The sequence below is a fragment of the Zosterops lateralis genome (genome assembly GCF_965231275.1).
Source record: "Zosterops lateralis genome assembly, chromosome: 17".
Taxonomy (NCBI): Eukaryota; Metazoa; Chordata; class Aves; order Passeriformes; family Zosteropidae; genus Zosterops; species Zosterops lateralis.
Window position 1 is genome coordinate 11,007,271 of NC_139777.1, and position 19,149 is coordinate 11,026,419.

Here is a 19,149-nt window from a genome sequence, read left to right on the forward strand (position 1 = left end):
GGAAATGGTGTTTTCACCCTCACTTTTCTCTTACTGTTCCAGCTGCAGGAAAGTCAGAGGAGCTGCTGGAGACCTCAGAATGTTACGATCCTGCTGAGCCTACTGGCCAAAAACTGGTGGTGGATCCTTCTGGCAATCCCCTGAAAGCTGCCATCCCCTCAGGCTCACAGTGGGACTGCAAGAAGAGAGGTGACCCTTGTGCAGAGGACACATCTGAGTTTCCCCACGGGCTCCCCGCAGACCTGGAGGAGCAGCGCAAGTTCCTGACGGAGCAGTGCATCTCCTCCTTCTGCCTGTGCCTCAGCCGCTTCCCCCAGCACTACAAGAGCCTCTACAGGCTGGCCTACCTCTACACCTACAGCAAAACACACAAGGTGAGCTCTGACAGAGTGCCTTTCATCTATTTCACTTGTTTCTCTAACTGCTGGCAGATTACTGTTCTCACATGGTGATGTGACTGAGCACAATATGCCAGATCAATCCATCCTTTGGGTGCTAATGAAGCTTTTTATTTCCAGGCCTTTTCCTACAGACCCAGACCTGCTCTGGGACTGCATTTTCTACCCATAAATTTTGCACCATCATTTGGAAACTCATGCAGAGGGACACGGTTTAGAGAATCCTGAAATAAATTTAGAGAGCAGCCATCTGGAGAAACATGCATGTGTTGATATTGTTCAAAAGGAGGATTCAGAACAGAAAACCTATTTAGATGTGATTTTTCTCTTGTCCTAGTCAGGTGTATTTGCTAAATGGGTGTATGCCTGAGTTGTACTAGGGTTTATCTGGATACTACAGTGGAAGTTTTAAAATCTTAGATTTTGTCATCCCAGTGGATCTGTGGATGTTGCTGAGCCCAAGCAAACCAGCTGTGCTGCCACTGGTGCTGGTGCACAATTCTCAGTGTTAAAATACACCTTGTTCAATGCAGTTTGGAGTGAAATTACACTCTGAGAACTCTTTAGCACCTAGATTGGCTCATATGTGAGGTCAGTTAAGGAGAAAATGTCTTTTTTTACTACTGAACTAATTTTCTGTCATTCAGCAGAGAATTACATTTTAGATATGTCACATAAATTAAGATGTTCTCATAAAAATGACAGCAATTATTTATTTTACTGAATAAGTGGACTGAAAAGTGACTTGGAGCAGAAATTAATCAGTATTGTGTAAACACATCATGTGACACTGATGAACTTTCTGGGTATCCTGGGTCTTTGTTGCTGAAATATGTAGGAATAGTACATTGAAATGATCAGAGATATTTTACTATTTGTCATAATCAAGGTTTGAATTCGCAGATTTTATATTTGGAAGTCTGGTATTAGATCACATGCTGCTCTGCATGGCTTCCTGAATTTTCTTCCCCACCAGTACTGAAGCTTATGGGAACAACAGGGAGGGAAACAAATTGTATCCCTGGCCTTGAAGCAGGAAACATCACCAGTGTCACTGCAAAGTGAGCACAAGCAAGTCTTACCATCCTACTGGAAGGTGATGAATATTCCATTTGTCTGTAGAGTGATTATCCAGGAAAATATCACCCTTTTTTATACTGAGCCTGTTTTGAAAACATTCTTATGCTGTTTGTATGTAACAGTTGTTAATTTTTCCATGGAGCTAATCATGAATAGGAGCCATAGATTCCTGCAATCTGTCATTACTGTTGCTGACATGATTTTGTATCAACATTCAACAAAAAAAGCTGCCTGTTTTCAATTTATTGGTTCAAATAGCATGTCCTTGCCTGAGGAACTACTTGCAAAATATTTTCCTCTATTATTTTTCCCTGATGAAGCTTTCTCTTTTGCTTTTTATATCTTCCTCCTTATATAAATATCAACTCAGTGATGGATTTCTATGTGAAACACACATTGTTGTCTAAATCTGTTTCCTCTTGGAACTCAGAAAAACTGAATCCTGCCTGTTTGAGCCTAGTAGTTCCCATGCTGGCTTCAATGAGCATTTTTGGGTTTCACTGTCCTTTTTTATTACTTCCCTGCATAAGAAACAGCCACTTGACATGGCAAAAACCCAAAAAAATCTTCTTATTGATATATGTGCACTGCATATTTTCACATGTGTTTTACATTTTATTTCTTTAATGACTCATCCAGGTTCTTTTGTAGAGCAATGTCCAGTGTCTGTGTTTTAATGGCACATTGCTGTGTCTTTAGTGGAAGTTATACTCCTGCACAAACTTAAAACACAAATTGGATCTAAGCATTGTCAGCAGTAACTGGAGTAAGACTTATGCTTACATTAAGCCTGATTTAAAAAATGAGACAAATTACATCAGGTTGTGTTGTTGGGGGGCAGATTGGGAAATTTTAGAAAACTGAGATTAATTTTTAAATGCATATAACCATCTTGGAAAATTCAGCATTTGGGTTCCAACGCCAGGAATTTGTGTGAAGAATTTAGACTGATGGCCAAAATTCATGGTTGGCTGGGAAAAGGAGAGGATTGGCAGGTCTCCATAGTGCATAGAAAAACAAGTTTTCCATATGCAATCTGTTTTCTCCCATTTCACAGTTTCCCTGGTTTTGCTGTTTTGAGATCAGTGAAGATAGTCGTTGAGTGCTTTTTTTGTTTTAAACATCCTTTCAAACTCTTTGAACATTTTGTTTGGCTACATGTTCTGTTGGGGTTTTTTTCCCCTGCAAAATCCAGCTTAATATTTGGAGTCTATTTTTCTTTGTTTTAGTCTGTTATCAGAACAAATTTATACATAGCTGTTTTTAGTAGGAGTAAGTGTGCAGGGAAGTAGAGATGAATGTTCAGAAATTACTTCATTGCCAGTTTGGGCAGTAGTTTCAGTTTCCCATTAACACTGTCTTGATGTAAAGTCTTCATCCTTTGTGATTTTTACCTCCAGAATGAATGTTGGCACTGTTTGGAAGGAGAAGTTAGGACTTGGCAAGACACTGTCAATGTAACTTTGTGAAAAGTGTTCTCCTTATGGTCCTTATGGATCCGTATGTGGAACTGGTCTGATCATCTGTAACCAGCAGGTTGTCAGGAAATAAAAATATTTACTTACTTGCTTTTTTTAAATCTCAAAAGAAGAAGTGCTCTGTAAATCCTGGAAGAATCCGCTCAAAGACTGTTTGTGTGAGTTTTTAAGTTTGTATGTTCTGCAATGTCTGTTATTAGCAGAGCCCTTAATGGGGAAATGGATGTTGGGTGTGACATGAGGTCAGTGATGGGACAAGTTAGTCAAACCAGGCATAATACATGCATGTAGAAATTGCAAGATTAGATGTATGCAGGCTTAATAGATACAGACATAATCTGGAACCATAATAGATGTAATCAGTTCAAGTAGAAACAGTTTGATGATAACAGTTCATTTAAAAGGCCACCCTTCAAATCAGTTGTCTTTTTATTTTGCTTTTATTTGGTGCTGGAGTAGGAGGAAGTTTTTGAGACAAAGCCTTCTAATGGACTATAAATGAAGTGAGAGGGAAGGATTAAAGTATACTGGAGTGGTTTTTTCACCTCTCAGAAACACTTTTGTGGAGTTTCCAATTTAGGGCAAGGTGCTTCTGACACCATTGAGTTACGGGGTATCCATCTCAGGTGACTCAGAGTTTCACTTGGTTGACCCTAAGAGCTTTTCCTTTTCTACTTCAGCTTTTTTGCAAGTTACTGTACCCTGTCAGTCATCTTGTCTTTGAATCTTGGGGTGATAAAGATGTGGGAGGCAACAGCTGAACTGGAAAGAGTATTTCATAATGGCCCTGAGTCAGACAGCCAAATCCAGCATTTCAGACTGGCAAGCAGTGTGCCAAGGAGAATAAATCCTTTTTGCTGTGTCCTGGATCCCTTCACCCACTCCTAATAACTTCATCAACTGAAAACCAAGCAGAGCAGACTCTGTGAAATCTAATGAGTTGAAACCTGCTCAGGCATATTTGCTGGGAATAAGTGATCATGCTGATTTAAGGAGAAGGGTAGTGGAAAATCTGTAACTATGTCTTTTATTCCTATTAGCTTTGATTGTGTGAAGTTACCGTGTAATTGCCCCATTTGTCTGAATGATCTTTTCTCCTCCTAGCTGGGCTAGTGCCATCATCTTGTTCAATAAAAGCCTGTGAATTATGTGTACCCAACACATGCCTGTGGATGGTCAGTGTAATGTGCACAGCACATCTCAGCACCAGAGCATGAGGCTACAATTAATGAGACAATTAATGATCTCTTAACCTTTTCCTTGTAGAACTTCCATTGGGGAATTACATCCACAGCTCACATTTCTTTAGACTGGGATTTTAGATTTAAGCTTTGTGGTGGGATGGTAACTTTCTTAAGGGTTTTTGTTTTCCTTGAATTTTTATGTGATAGTTTTAACTGTAAGATTCAGATTACCACACGCTAGGCAAGTTTTACTTCATTTTCACACTTGGAATAACTTACATTTCTGATGACTACAACTAGCACAAAATAAACCATTTTATGTGCCTGGATCTTGGATGTTCCAATAGGCTTATTTTTGTTGGATTCTGATTTTATTCAAAATAAGATGACTTTCATGGAAGACCAGATTTTTGTAGGTTCTCCTGTGTTGTATTTTCTTCTGTATGTAGTTCCAAGTATTTTCCAGGATTAGGTTAACAGGATTACAGAAATACATATGACAAAAGAAGTTATGTAGACAAAAGTTAGTTTGCAGCTGAGTTTACACCCTTTGCTTTCTTCAGTCTTAGTTAAATTTGACACTCAGTGATAATAATTAAATTTACTGATTCCCATGACCAGCCAGAAAGTACCTTGTGATGTTTAGGAGTGAATATATATTTGTTCCATACCAAAACAAAGCTGTCCAAATCCCCTTGATTTTGCTGCACTATAATCATGAAGGTCCTGTGTAAGTACCTCTATGAGCTCTTGGAATGAGGGATTTTTGACAGCCATAAATATCTGTTTATTATTGCCAGTGTTCAGTTCTCTTGCACATGAATCCATAATCAGCATTTTGCTAGAGGGGATGCTCCAGTTCTGGTAAGACATTGGAGATTTCTGCATGATTACTGTCATTAGCACAAAGGCACTGATGATTGAGCAGAGCTTTTGCTGTTTCACCAGGGTCTCACAAACAAAAATAATCTGGAGCATAGGATAAGAACTTTTCTAATAACCCCCTCACCCCAACACATACACACACACAAAAAAAAAGATATTACAACTGGAATATGCTTCTTGGATGGACATGATTTAATCACATTTATGACTCACAGAAGTGTATTTCCAGTCCACAGAACAAAAGCCAGAGTGCAACATTCTCATTTGTCTCTATGAACCAAACATCTTCTTCTTCCTTTCATGTCCTCTGTTGAGAAGTTTTCTGTACAAAAGCTGGTCAAATGCGACTCTAATGCTACTTTTGAACCCTGAAATAAAAAATGAAGTAAAGCAAAGCTTTCATCAGTGAAATCTCACAATTAATAATTGTCCCATCTGTTGGTAACATTTTGCCTGGAGCCAACAGCTGTCTCTAGTTCTCAGCTACACAAGAGAAGTTCATGCACTGAACTCTTAGGGAGATAGAGCTTTTATCAATTTTTGGTTGTCATCTATCATTTAGTCCCCTACTGATACTTGCTTGTTAATTGATTGAGTGCTATTAACCAAGTTTGATGACAGTCCTGGAATTTCCAGGGAGGTTAAGTGAATTTACATGGAGGGCAATGGCTGGGTAGGGCTAATTAGGTAACCAGGCTGAAAGGTCTGATTTCAGCACCCCCCTAAAAGAAGGCTGCAGTTTAAGCTGAGGGTCAAGGCCTCAGCCCTGGTGGGTATTCCCTGCAGGTGCTTGGCCCGAGGGAAGAGCTGGGAGTGTTTCCAGGGAGTGTGTGGGGACAACAAATACTGTTGGAACACCAAGTGTGTGGAAAACGAGAAAAGACACTGCGGGTTAATAAACAAAAGTGTACTTTGTTCTGTACTTTGACCTTTGGTGGCATTTCCATGCCCTGGGCACCACTGACCTGGCTGTTGTTGTCCACAGAACCTGCAGTGGGCTCGGGACGTGCTGCTGGGCAGCGGGGTGCCCTGGCAGCAGCTGAAGCACATGCCTGCACAGGGCCTCTTCTGCGAGAGGAACAAGACCAACTTCTTCAACGTAAGTTTACACAGCTGCTAAACACAGCCCTCCTTCTCAGCCATCCCTGCAACACCTGCTTCTCATTGCAGAGGTTTGCAGAGGGATGGGGATGTGGAATTCCACTCAGGCCTGTTAAACAAGCCGTGAGCAGCTGAAGGAAAAGAGAGTTACAGAGATATTTACTGGGTGAATATCTCTTGAAGGGAACCACACTAGAAGGATTATTTCTGGTGAGCTTGAAAATATGGGGAGAGAAGCACCAACATTTTTTCAGTTATGCATCATTTATGATCTATTTGATGGCTGAGCCCTCTTTAAATATTCTGATTTTTAAATTTCATCTTAATTATCCTCTTGTTTATTGTTTCTCAACTAAAATTGCACTTCTCATGATAGAAAAATAGTGCTGTTTGCTGGGAGAAATCTCCAGAGTTGGAAGGAGCTTTCTTTTGCTCTGCTCTCTGTAGCTTGGCTCAGCAGAAAGTGTCTCCAAGCCCCAGAGTGAAGCAGCAGCAGTGTCGCAGAGACTGTCCCTGTGTCTGTGATCACTGGCACAGGGGTGTCTGTGCCTCTCACTGATGTGGGACACAGAATGCTCTGAGACTCACATGGGCATTTATCATATATCTATCAAATTCCCGGCTGTGATTGCCACTTACACACTGCTGTTGTCTTTGCTATCTTTGGCTTTTCTGTGGTATGTCCCAGGGGTTTTGCTTTTTGTTCTTTTGTGGTATGATTCTTCAGCAGTTCTGGTTTGCAGTTCGTGGTGAGAGCCTGGAGATGCTCTGCTTGTCCGTCTGGGCTGAGTACAGTCCACATCTGTTATGTGGTTGCCTGTGATGGCAGTGACAAAGTTTTGTGTCTCTGCTTTCCCATCCAGTACTTCTGTTTTAATGTTGGAATTTTGAAATTTATTTTAGCTTTATATCTGTTAACATCTATCTTCATTTTTGCTGTATGTTGTGTTAATTAGCACCTCTCTGCAAACCTCTTTTAAGTACAAGGTAAGTGCTCTTCTCTGATTTTAGTCCTTCAGGTGGGTTGAACACCTAAGGAATATTGACAATGGTTCAAAATTGATTCATGGATCAGTCTGCAAAAAGGGTTTCTATATCATTGCTTCTTTCTGGAACCAGCAACTAAATACCATACACCCATCTGATCACTCCCCTCCCATACCCTCCATGGGATGGGGAGGAGAATCAGAAAAAAGGTAAAGCCCATGGACTAAGATCAGTTAAAAATTTGAAAGAAAAAATATTATAATAATAGTAATGAAAAGGGAGATAAGAAACAGAGAGGAATAAAACCTAAGAAAAATGAGTGATGCACAAACAGCTGCTCAGTACCTGCTGACTGCTGTACCAGTTCCCCACAGCAATGGCCCCCTCCCAGCCAGCTTCCCCCAGTTTCTATACTGGTCTGTGTACATACCTCTGTTCCAGCCTTTGGCCAGTTCCAGTCAGCTTTCCTGGCTGTGCTCCTTCCCAGCTTCTTGTGCACTTCCTCACTGGCAGAGCCTGGGAAACTGATTTAGAGTAAGCACTGCTTAGCAACAACTACAACATCAGTGTGTTATCAACATTATTCTCACACTGACTCCAAAACACAGCTCTGTATACCAGCTGCTAGGAATAGAATTAACTCTATCCCAGCTGAAGGCAGGGCACAGCCTGATAGGGCAGACTAAACAGTAGTGACCTGATTGATGGCTACATGGCTTTGTGCTGATTTCCCTGCACTGTCTGCCAGTTTTCCCTACAAAAATCCTGCTGTGATTAGCCCCTCACACTGCTGAATGCTTGGGCTCAGATTCACACAGCGCAGAGTATTCTCCTGGAAATAAATGGAATTATTCAACATGCTTCAAGCCAAGTGTGAACTTTGCATGATCAAGGCTGACTTGTTCATCTCTGCAGGGTTAAATGTCAAAAGTTTTAATGTATGAGGAAGATGAGCAGTAGGGAAGTGAGAGGTGTGTATAAGGGAGTGTTTCTACTTGAAAATGTGAATTATCACATTAATAGAGATAGTGGTTGACCTAAATCTTGTCTAGTTTTTGAATGTTAATGTTAGCTAATTTAATTTAAAGAGATTCCACCATATTCCTAGGTGGAATCTGCTAGCATTATTTCAGAAAGTAATTATTTCTTACTCTGCATACTGATGATTTTTATACTCTGAAGGATGAAAAGTGCTAGTATAGATACTAGACAGCAGTATAATAATGTTATTTTGTAAATCAACAAAAAGTTGATTCCCATAATTGATTTCTTTAATCAGAAATTAGGGACACTTTGAAAGAAAAGAGAACCTTCAACAAAAGGCATATGCTGGCCCAGTGCAGTATATTGGGAATACTGGTAGAAAAGATAGAAGTTATTTGTAAATTATATTCTCAGTTTGAACTTGTGTCTGTCAACATACAAAGGTGGTGTTAGTCTGGAGTCCTCCATGCAGACCACTGTCTCCAGGCTTTAGAAATTTTGGTTTGGGGACAAAGTCCAGTGTCTCAGCTGTGGGGACAGCTCGACTTATTCCTGCATGCATGTAGGTCAGTCTTCCTGGTAACAGGCTCGAGTTTAGCATGATAAAATATTTTGGTGGTCTCATTTTCTACCCAGCTATATTTTCAAAATCCTCTTCAAGTAACATTGTGTGAAGCATGTGGCATTAATCCAGAACAGATGACACAGACTTAGCAGAGTGAGAAAATCCAGATCTGAGAGGGAAAGGGCTACAAGTGCCCATGACAAAAAGCTGGTGGTGTCAGCTGACATTCCAGAATTGGACAAACCTAAATCTCTGAACAACTTGGAAAACAACCTCTCAGCTCTGCACTGACCTTGCCTGGGTTAAACCACAACTCTTCTGTTCTCATGCAAAGCTCCCAGCCAGGCAGTGGGGAAGAGACTGAGCTGCACCATCTGGGTCAGAGCTCTGGTGTGTCATCCCCTGTGCAGATGGTGCTGCAGCCCACTGTCCCAGCTCCTGTCTTCACATACAGGCTCGGGTGATAAAACACAAATTCTAGCACTCTGCAAAAGTAGTCTCATCTAATCTTAGAAATTAAATGGCCAACCCTAAGATTTTCTAAGCCTATTAATGTCCCCCAGGGTTATTTCCAACAGAAACCTTTTACCCAAAGTGTTTATTTGCTTCCATAAAATGCCTTTAGTTTTCTGTTTTGGGAACTCTTCAGCCTTCATGATACAGAAGAGTTAAATGCATGTCTCAGTGGTTTTCAGTAGATACTTTACTACTGGAATACCTTTTTCTTCTACAGCAAGTAGCACTGGTGTTTTTAATCTCTCATAGAGAAGATTTAGGGTTGTTGAAATTACAGCTGACTCAATTTTACAAGTACAAACAACAGAGTGCAAGAGAGAAAGCTAGCAGCTCCTCCCAGACATTTTATAAATCATGCATACTCCTAGTAGAATTATTTATGAAATGTTTATGACAGCACTGTATGAAAAGAAATAAACCTGGGTAAAGCTGTCTCTTGTTAAATTCTACTGCAGAACTGCTGGTCTGGATCTGTGTGTCACGGGCTGTTGTATAATTTGTTAGCTGTCACTCACCTGCAACTTAAATGAGCAAAAAAGACATGTTCAGTTAGCCCTGACTTCTTCTCATTTGACATATTAGAATAATGTCAGGATGCTCAGAACTTCCCTTTTTCACTTCTAAGAAAAAATAGTGTTACTGCATTATTGTACTCATTTGTTTCCTGAGCAGTAAAGAAAGGCCCTGATTTTCTGTGAGCAGAGGTTTTTGCATGTTCATGGCTTTGTTAGTGATGGCAATCATATGAATGCTGTTAGATTTTAAGGAGTTTTAGCTGTGTTCCTATAAATTACTGTCAAATCTGTTTTGTTTGGCCATTTCTCTCTCACATGTACAGGTACATTCCAGCTTTACTTCTCTTCTTTTTCTCAGTGTGAGTGTAAATATATACAGAGAATTTTTCTAGGATGGCTGCAGGATGGTTTCTATAGTAACTAAATTAGAAATTATTTCAGCAGGAAGAAAAAAATCCCAATATATTGCTTTATATAGTAGGGCACTTCCTTATATATCCAGATTTCATGGTACTATTAATAAAACGAAGTTAAACTTTGTGCAGAGATGATGGGCATTGATCAGGCTGTGGGTAGGTGGGAATTGTGGAAGAAGCATTTTGGTGGTTGAGCTCCACATACCAGCAAGTTCTCCATATGGTTTAATATACACTATTTGTGTTTTCCTGGCACATCTTCTATGGTAATAATAATCTGTCGTAATAAAGATCTTCATGTCCATCTTTGGTAACTGTTCCCCACAGACAAAAGCTGTGCATGCACACCATATACTAGAGTGTAGACATTGATGTGCACAAAGTCTTGCTGTAAACTGTTATGGATAATTGTTCTATTTTTAATTCCAAAAGCAATGCAGTGTGTTTATTCTCTTCAGTATGTGTAAAGCCCTTCATTCTGTGGTCTGGGCAAGCAGGGTCAAGTGAAGGTGGGGGCATCCACTAAGTGCCTGAAGCCGGAGACAGCAGTGAATTCCCTTTATTTTGCCTTTGTTCATGCCAAGTGTGACTGGGCACTGGCAGGAGACTCTGCTGACAGAAGGGCAAGCTCTGGGCACTGAGCAGTTGAAGTCTAAAGTTGGTGCTGCAAATTTCTAAAAGTAGTTCTTACTACACAGCATGGTGTTACCCAGTGGGAGCTTTCTCTGGTACTCTCTGTGTAGCAGGTTCTTCCCTTAGTTGTGTTCCAGGCTGAGTTACATCTCCCTGTCTTAGAAGGAAAGTTGTTTCTGAAAAGGAGAGCAGGGTGCTGTTTTGGGATTCTCTGTGACCAGAGCCCTACAGGTGAATTTGAGATGCAGAAAAGAAGGCTCTAATGAAGTCCCCAGTATAGGAGGCAAACAGGCAACATGCCTCAGCTCTCCTGGAATTGGTCAGTTCTATGAAGGAAATTCCATTTTATGCCTCAATTGTTTTTATACATTCCCATAGATATACATTACTGGTCACTGTCAAAAAAATGTCATTGAGTGAATATATGAGATTTTCTTTTGATCCAATCCAGCCATTGTTTGTTTCTCTCCCATTTCCTGAAGTGTAGCCTCAGCATTAATGATTCTCATGTCTTTGATTAAAATGAAAGATTTGTTACAGACTTTCATGTCTCTGTTAGAGACAACTGGTTATATATCATCCCAGGAGAAGAGGGAAGTCCATTAGTGGTGCTCTGTACCTGTTTTAGATGTGTGTTCTGCCCAGTCTGAGTTTGCTACTAATGTTTGCTTGAAGAAGCCCCAAACAGCACTCAGGGCCATGGGGCAGCTTGAGACAACCTGACTGAAACCTGCTATGTACTTGAAAACTTGAAACTGCAGGCAATAGCAGACTAAAACCATTTTTGTAGAAATGTTAGCACTCTGCTTTCCTTCCTGTCCTTGGCTGGTGAGAGATCCGAGTTACCCTCCTCCTGCTCATAGCTGATGTGTCTCTTTTTGGTTGGCAAATGTGCTTGCAGCTCCTAGACATCTGCTATGTGTGGAACAAGAGCCTTCTGAGCAAACTACTGCCATTTAAATCAGGCTGGGGGGAAATGGAAAAAACTTGAAGAAACTTACTGTCCACCCATTGAGTTGAGATTGTGCTCTCAGCATGGTGAGAGGTGGGGTTTAATCATATATGGAGGCTCTAAAAAAATTAATGATCATGATTGGTTCTGAAAAAATGTTGATCTTTTTAGTGCTTCTAATGCTTCATGTGAAAATGAGTACGAGGGGTTGCCAATTCAAATTAAAAAAAAAAGAAATCACAAGGGACATCCCAGAAATCACAAGGGTTTAGTTATCCTGTTTTGCCCTTCTTACTTCTGAGTGTTTTGGATACCATTTTTATGCAACCACAAGGGAGCAGAAACCATAAAGGAATCATTTAAAAAAAACCAAAAAACCACTTTGATTCCAGCAACTAGATAGTGCTTGAAGCAAGTTATTAGAATTAGTACCATCTAATATGCAGAAACAAGTGTCTAGAAAAGGTGCCCTCCACCACTGACACTGTGTAGTTGCACTAAACAAAATAGTAACAATACCATAATGACAACATACAATAACAATCTAATTTTTTTTCAACTACTTATTTTTCTTTTGTGTGCTTAGGCTAGATAGATAAGGACATCTGGTTAGGAGATGGTTAAATTCCTCCCTACTTTAGAAGATAGCATTGTCTTTAATCTCTTGAGGAGATGGCCATATTACAGGCATGAAATGTCAGTGTTTTCCCTGGGCAGGAACAGACCCAGCACCAGCCAGTGCTCTGCTTTGTGGAAGGGCTGTTCAGTAATGCAGCTCCTCCTGCCAGCTCTCCACTGACTGGGAAGTATTCAGATGTTAAATAAAAGGCATTTCTCTGCTACAGATTTTCTCCTTGTGCTAGGAGGAGCGAGCTCCTGGGTGAGATGCTGTGACAGTTTGGGAGCTGGTGCTGTCAGCAGGGCTGGGCTGTGCTCAGGAGGCTCCTGCAGTGGAGCCTGTGCTGCAGAGGGGCTGGGAGAGCTCTCCTCAGGCACAGACAGCACAGCCCTGCTGCTCTGCCTCACGTGGGCTGGAGCTGCCACACTGCCTGCCTGGCCTGCTGCCCCAGGAATTTTAACAAGGATTTCATAGCTTTTCCTATGTTCCTGAATAATGACATTATAGAGCTATTGTTCTTCATCTGTGTGAGGAAACCATTTCTGGTGTGCTGAAGACGTTTCTGTGTGGAAAACTGCTGGGAATAAATGAAAAACCCTCCAGGAGTCCCTTCTGAGCCAAATGATTCTATGATCATATGCCTTAATTTGTAAATACAGTCAGCTGTATAAATGGCTGATATTTTATGGTTACGGTACAAGCTAACTTTTGGAAAACTGAAAAATGCAAACAAATCACTCTTTTCCCATTCTCTTTTCCTTGTTTTTCTTCCTTTTTGGTCTTTGCTAATTTTCTCCATTTCCTTTCACTGTATCTTCTGCAGAACAAAACAATGTTACAGGTGTGATGCTTCCAGCACTCATCAATGAATGTTCCTTGAGCCATAGGATAGAGGAACTCCTGAAAAAAATCATTGTCTTACCTGTCTGCAGATTCAGGAAAACATATTTGTATTGATTAAATATGATTCTTATTTACAGGGTTATTTTTTGCATCAAATCTAGAAACTGGGGGATTTTTGTTTTGTTTTTAATGAACACTTAAATTTTAGACAAGCTGATTCATTAAAATGAAGTGGGAGTACAACCCTTTTCTCAAGCCATGACTGAAAGTCAATTTTATGAAATGGAATGTATGAAAGATCAGTGACTCTATTGAATTTACTGAGGTTTATGTGTTTGAAATAGGCCAAGTGTCCAACCGTTTCTATGTGGAAAAAGGTAGCTTTTCAAAAATCCACATATTTTATTCAAGTAATCATAATTAGTGTCTTATTTAGCATGGTAAATGGCCTCTGCTGGGGAAAGGAGAAGCAGGAGAGTGTGATACAAGTTGTCCCTACAGTCAGAGTTAATTTTAAATTATTTCTTTACTGACTTTACCTTTGGTGGTTGTTCTTTAGTCAGTAAAAAGCCATTTTCCATCTTTGCCCCTTATTTTTCCATTTGTAAAGTTAATGCCATTCTACTCATCCATCCGCTGTGCACTGATTTTCTAACATTTTAGTTGCAAGAATACTTTTAGTGGGTAGAGAGGAGTTTGTTCTCTCATTCTCTCTCACTTGCTCTCATGTGTGCTCACTCTCTTAGGCATCCTTAAAACCAACTCTGGGACCAAAGGTGAACAAGGAGTTAACTGTGCAAGTGAAACTTTCGTAGTGATTGGCTTGTGCCCAGAAACCCAGCAAGCAATGAAGCCTTAAAGTTGCCTATAAAAAGCTAGATAACTTTTTCAACCTCTGCCCAACATGTTATTTACAGTTCTTCACTCCATCCTCTTGGAAAAACAGAACTCATCAGTGAAAAATGTCCGTCGTTCACAGAGTTTTCTGCCTCAATATATACACACTGTTCTTCCTGGCCAACTCTGCAGCCTTCCAAGGCCCAGCTAGTAAAGATGCCAATAAATCTCAATCCCTGGAGATACGAGCATGGGCTTTGGAACTGTCGCTTGTGCCAGTGGATATTAAACAGCTATTTTTTTCCATTCTGTTTCCCTAGGAAAAGTTTCTTCTTTTGTTGAGTAGATGCATTTCTAGGCAAAGGTAAGCAAGGGAGCAAATAACCCTGAAATAAATGGAGCTATTGCTTTGTGGAAGAGAGATTGTCATGGAGATTGTAGTGTGTTACAGGACATAAAGCAGTTCATTTTAAACCCGGATCTTAAAAGTCTAACAGCAACCATTCCACCCACTCTAGACAGTATTTGAGAAGTGGAGGCTTGCTGTGTGAATACTGTGTGATGAGTGTCCTTTTACAAATGTGTAATGAATAAATCCATAATTTGATTTTTCCATCTGCTAGCTGTGTATCAGATACGGGTGGGAGAGCTACCTTCAGGCACTTAATGGGATTACTTTTACACTTGGATTGGCTTCCTTCCTCTTAAAAAAAATTAAACAGGATTTTTTAACTAACTTAAGGTTTTTGAATACAGTAGGAGAACAGAGTTTTAAAGGTGGTGATCCATGAAAGGTCTTTAAAATACATGTTTTTATATTTGTATGCATGTTATAGGTCTGTTATCCATTTATCAGACTAGTTTTTGCAGGTTCTTACTCTGAGTTATTTCTCCTAATTTTATCATGGAAATAAATGGCAAGAACAGTTACATCAGTGTGGACTGCTGCATAAACAAAACAAAGAAAACAGACACAGAAAAGACTAAATCTGGAATCTTTGAAGAAAATCTAAGATATAAAATTGAATCTTTAATTAGGTGTCACTGGCTTTCCTTTCTACAAATTCTTACAGTCTCTGAAAGCTTTGACACAGAAATCCAATAATATCCATGTGTGGAGTTCACACAAGAGTGTTGAGCAGGCCAATAATGTGCATGTGGCTGAAGTGGTGAAGTTGTACCTTTTGTTTTAAGTACTCCCTTATTTTGTTCTAAAACTGGTGGCATCACTCTGAGGGACATTTATGTAATGGATGTAGAGCCAGAATCAAGACATAGCCAGGGGAGTTTTCTTCAATGCTCCCTTCTTAGTGAAACTGTGTGTGGTAAAGCCAAGATGAACAGTGCTTTTTGATGAGCTCTTTTCACCAGTTGTATGTTTAGAGGGTTCTGTGATGTTAACCAAGGCAGTTTCCTCTTCTGTACATTCAATTTTGGAGATATTTCCATGGCTGCTTTTGGAGGAGATATCAGCCTGTGTATCTTGCTCAGTACAGCACTTGCCTGTTCTATATTCCAGGTGTGGCAGATTATTTTCATTCTTGTATCTTGTCTATGTAAAAACACCAGTCTCACTGTGAAGGTGAAAGACCCCAAATGGCAATAAGAGAACACAAAACCACTTCCACCAGCTCATCCTGCCTTTCTGGTACCCCATGAGAATTTCCTTCTGCACCAGTGATGGTTTTAATTTACCTGGAATTGTGGTAATTCATTATAACTTTCATCCTCGTAGAAAGAAGAGAATTAATAGTGAAATTAACTTTATTTTATTAAACAAGTGTATTTCATGAGAAATATTCCAGGAATTTCAGTTCTCTGGAAAAGGATATAAGTATTTTTGATGAATATACACTGCTTTAGTGTAAAAATGACAACAGAAGAATGTGGGATGAGAGCAGCATGATGCAAGTCTGTGTGTACCTGTGCAAGCAGGTGGCATTTATAGATAAATATTTTTAACTTAATGGCTACAGCAAGATATAATTGGCCAAGTTAAGAAGGTTAAGATGGAGAAGATAAGATGGCAGATGATGATAGGTAAGAGCATGTTTGTTGCTGTGTAGGCTGACCAGTTTGCTGGCTGACTGCAGTGTCTGCGTGGAGCTGAAGTGTGGACATTGAAGTGGGAGTTCTCTGAGTAATAGTACTCCATCTTTTGGCAAAATTCCTGAAGTTAGAGGAGTAAAAACGTTGAATATTGTATAGTGTGTTATTGTTCCAGACTCTTTGGCTCCTGTGGAGGAGGTAGGATTTCCTGGCAGAATATGAACACTTTTGGAGTTTGCGTGGTAGCTGCTGTGGGAAACAGCAGGGGTTGGCCACTTAGACAAGGTGACTTTCTCAGCCTCCTGAAAGGAATTAAAACAAAACAGGATTGAGTGGGTAAGTGAAAGTAATGAAGCCCACAGTGGTCAGTATTTCAGTGTGCTCCTCTGAACACTCAGGTTATTACTCTGACCCGACAAGGGAATTTCTGTAAGAGCTTGAGCGACAAATGGCTTTTTTCCAGGAGCTTTATGGCCTTTGTTCCTTTTAGTTGCCTCCACTTCATCTCCTCCAGTTTGCTTACTCACCTCCTGCCAATAAAGTTTCACAAATTCGGCTTTTATGAAGTTGTTTAATTTTTCTATAGGTTAGAGGAAGGAAAATCGGAAAAAAAGCCACCACAAGGTTTTCACTTGAAGCACTTTCTAGCAGTTACTCAGAATGAATTATGAATTTTGCTGGCTATTTGGTTTGCTGACACAGTAAAAAATCAGAACTGAAAACTCCCACTAGGTCATTTTCTATTTAAATCTTTATCTCTTCAGCTGCTCCCTGTGTGTATATTCAAAGTGAATTAGCACTTAGACTATGATCCCCTGTTTAGCAGACTGAAACTAGTGGGAGTCATTAATACAGTGGCATTTTCTTAAGTATTCAGATGTTTGAGATAATTTAATGAGCTTGGTGTAACAGCTAAAATGATTTCTGTTTACACATCCCTGGTTTATTCCTCCTGACAGACTACACTAAGTGTTTAAAAGTATGTGTTGGGGTTTGTTGCTCATTTTTTTCTTAATTAATAATATAACTATCAACTACAGCATTTCAGAATCACTGGGCTCCAGTTATTTCGGTGATACTGAAGTGACTAAAGTATTTCCAAGTGGGAAAAACCTGGACAAACCTGAAGACAGGCCAGGCTTTTATGTCCATGTAGCTCATCCATGGAGAAATGTTCCAGCCATCCCAAACTCTGGGACACTTTAGTACACTTCTGTCATGGGTGATCTGCTTAATGTAGAGCACATCTTTTATGTTTGTAGTCCATGTGTGCCACAGCTCATGGCAGATTCAGTGTTAAAAAAGCTGAAATAGAATCATAAATCAGATTTTCAAGAGAAGTAGGGCTTGCATGCCCGTGTGGTTGTATAATGAAGATGGGATTTCTGAGGTGAGTGCAGTGCAATGATTTCAAAGGTATTTTCTTGGTAGCATAAGGGAAAATACTCATAAAGGGAATGTAAGTGTTGAAATGAAATACACATTCCAAATACTTTGTGAGCTGAAATACTGACAGTGGGATAAACTTAATCCTTAAAAATTGTATTTAGTGCCACATAAAGGTGCTGTTTTCATGCTTGTAACACAGTAGTTTTTTCAACAGGCTTGAAAGAAAAACATATGGCTTTGTTTGCCCTTAGACTGACAGCTCTGTATAAAGGTCTTACTGAAAATTACTCACTTCCCAGCAGGTTTCAGATCAGGGTATTTTCACTGTAATTTTTTTTCCAATTAATAAGAAAGCAAAAGCATTTTTCTGAATTTTTTGTACTAAAGAGAACATTACTTTCAGGACCAACAAAAATAATACTTCATGTTTTCTAGTGTTTCAAATAAAACATGCAGCTATGTACACAGACATTTTCTGAAAGTTAAGCTTATTTCAAACAAAGAGATTTTGGAAGCTTAGGCTTTTGCTAATGTTTTTCTTTTAAAACCTTCTTTTCAATATTTAAATTGCACGAGCAAATAAGCAATATTCTATGTAGTAAACAGAACACTAAACTATAAAAGTATCAGAAACTGACTGAAATTTCAATTAACAGCAGTGAGTGTGTTCCAGCTGGAGGGAGTCTTGGTCAGGAAACAGACTTGGGTTTTCAGCATTGCTAGGTCGTGTTACAGAATTTCAAGTGAAGAATTTTACCAAAAAAGCCCAGTGTTGATTGCTTTGGAGATGGTCAGTGCCCTGATGTGGAATTTCAGAACACTCAGTTGCCCTAGCTGACATTCAGAAATATTGATTCCTGTGCCATAAAAGTTATTATTCCAAGTTGTGCCCCTGGTCACCCAGGCACTTAGAAAGCAAAAGGATTTGAATTAGAGAAGAAAAGAGGAGATATATAGACAGGACTTAACTGCCTTACACATTCCCTGCCCAGGGAGTTCTCAGCCCAGGATTTAGACAGTCAATGTGACTCTGCTGACAAAGTGTGGGAGAAATAATTTTAAGCAGAAGGGTGGCTTTCTACTTGGTAAGTTAGTAGTCAGTTAGTAGTATTGCTCTTTCTGATATTGTTGCTAGAAGCCACAGCCAGTGTTTCTTGGGCTGAGCATCACAGTGACAGGGTAGGCAGGTAAACCATTCCCAGGTAGGCCCATTTTCTGGGTTATTTTGTCACAGTCTTCTCAATGTGTCACTTCTCTCCCTTCAAAATCTGACAAGTCTCTGCATGCTTTTTGTAAATAATTGGGCCAGGATAATATTTCCTGCCTCTGTATGCTCTCAAATCGATAAGGTAAAGCAAAGCAAAGTGTCTTTCTTCCTGAGAACTTCTGTCTGAGAGCTGTCTCCAGCAGCAGCCTGGAGCTGACAAAGTGAAAGGCCCACCAAGAGATGAAGCTGAAGTCTTTAAAGTATGTGGGCAGCAAAGTGAAGACAGCAAGACGATGAACTGCAGATTTCTGTTCCAAGTCTCCTTTCAGCTTCATTTATTCCTATTGCTCCCTTTTGACATCCTGCTCTCCCATTTTTCCATTTGCACTTGTTCTTTCTTCTTCCATTTGCCCTTTTGAGAACAACAGTTCCGATGTCGTGTAGACAAATGATTTGATATGATTTTAAATTTGTTTGTCTCTAGACAGACAGCATATGGTCCATCTGAAAT

General features: G+C 39.9%; 1 protein-coding gene across 3 annotated transcripts in view; it reads left to right on the top strand.

Moving 5' to 3' along the window:
• The window catches only part of CABIN1 (calcineurin binding protein 1), a 107,370-nt gene that overhangs the window by 41,227 nt on the left and 46,994 nt on the right, over window positions 1–19,149 (top strand). For all 3 annotated transcript variants that reach the window (XM_083874131.1, XM_083874133.1, XM_083874132.1), the window contains exons 29-30: window positions 43–374; window positions 6,011–6,124. In XM_083874131.1, the coding sequence (XP_083730257.1) occupies window positions 43–374; window positions 6,011–6,124 (446 nt within the window). The remainder of the gene's footprint in view (window positions 1–42; window positions 375–6,010; window positions 6,125–19,149) is intronic.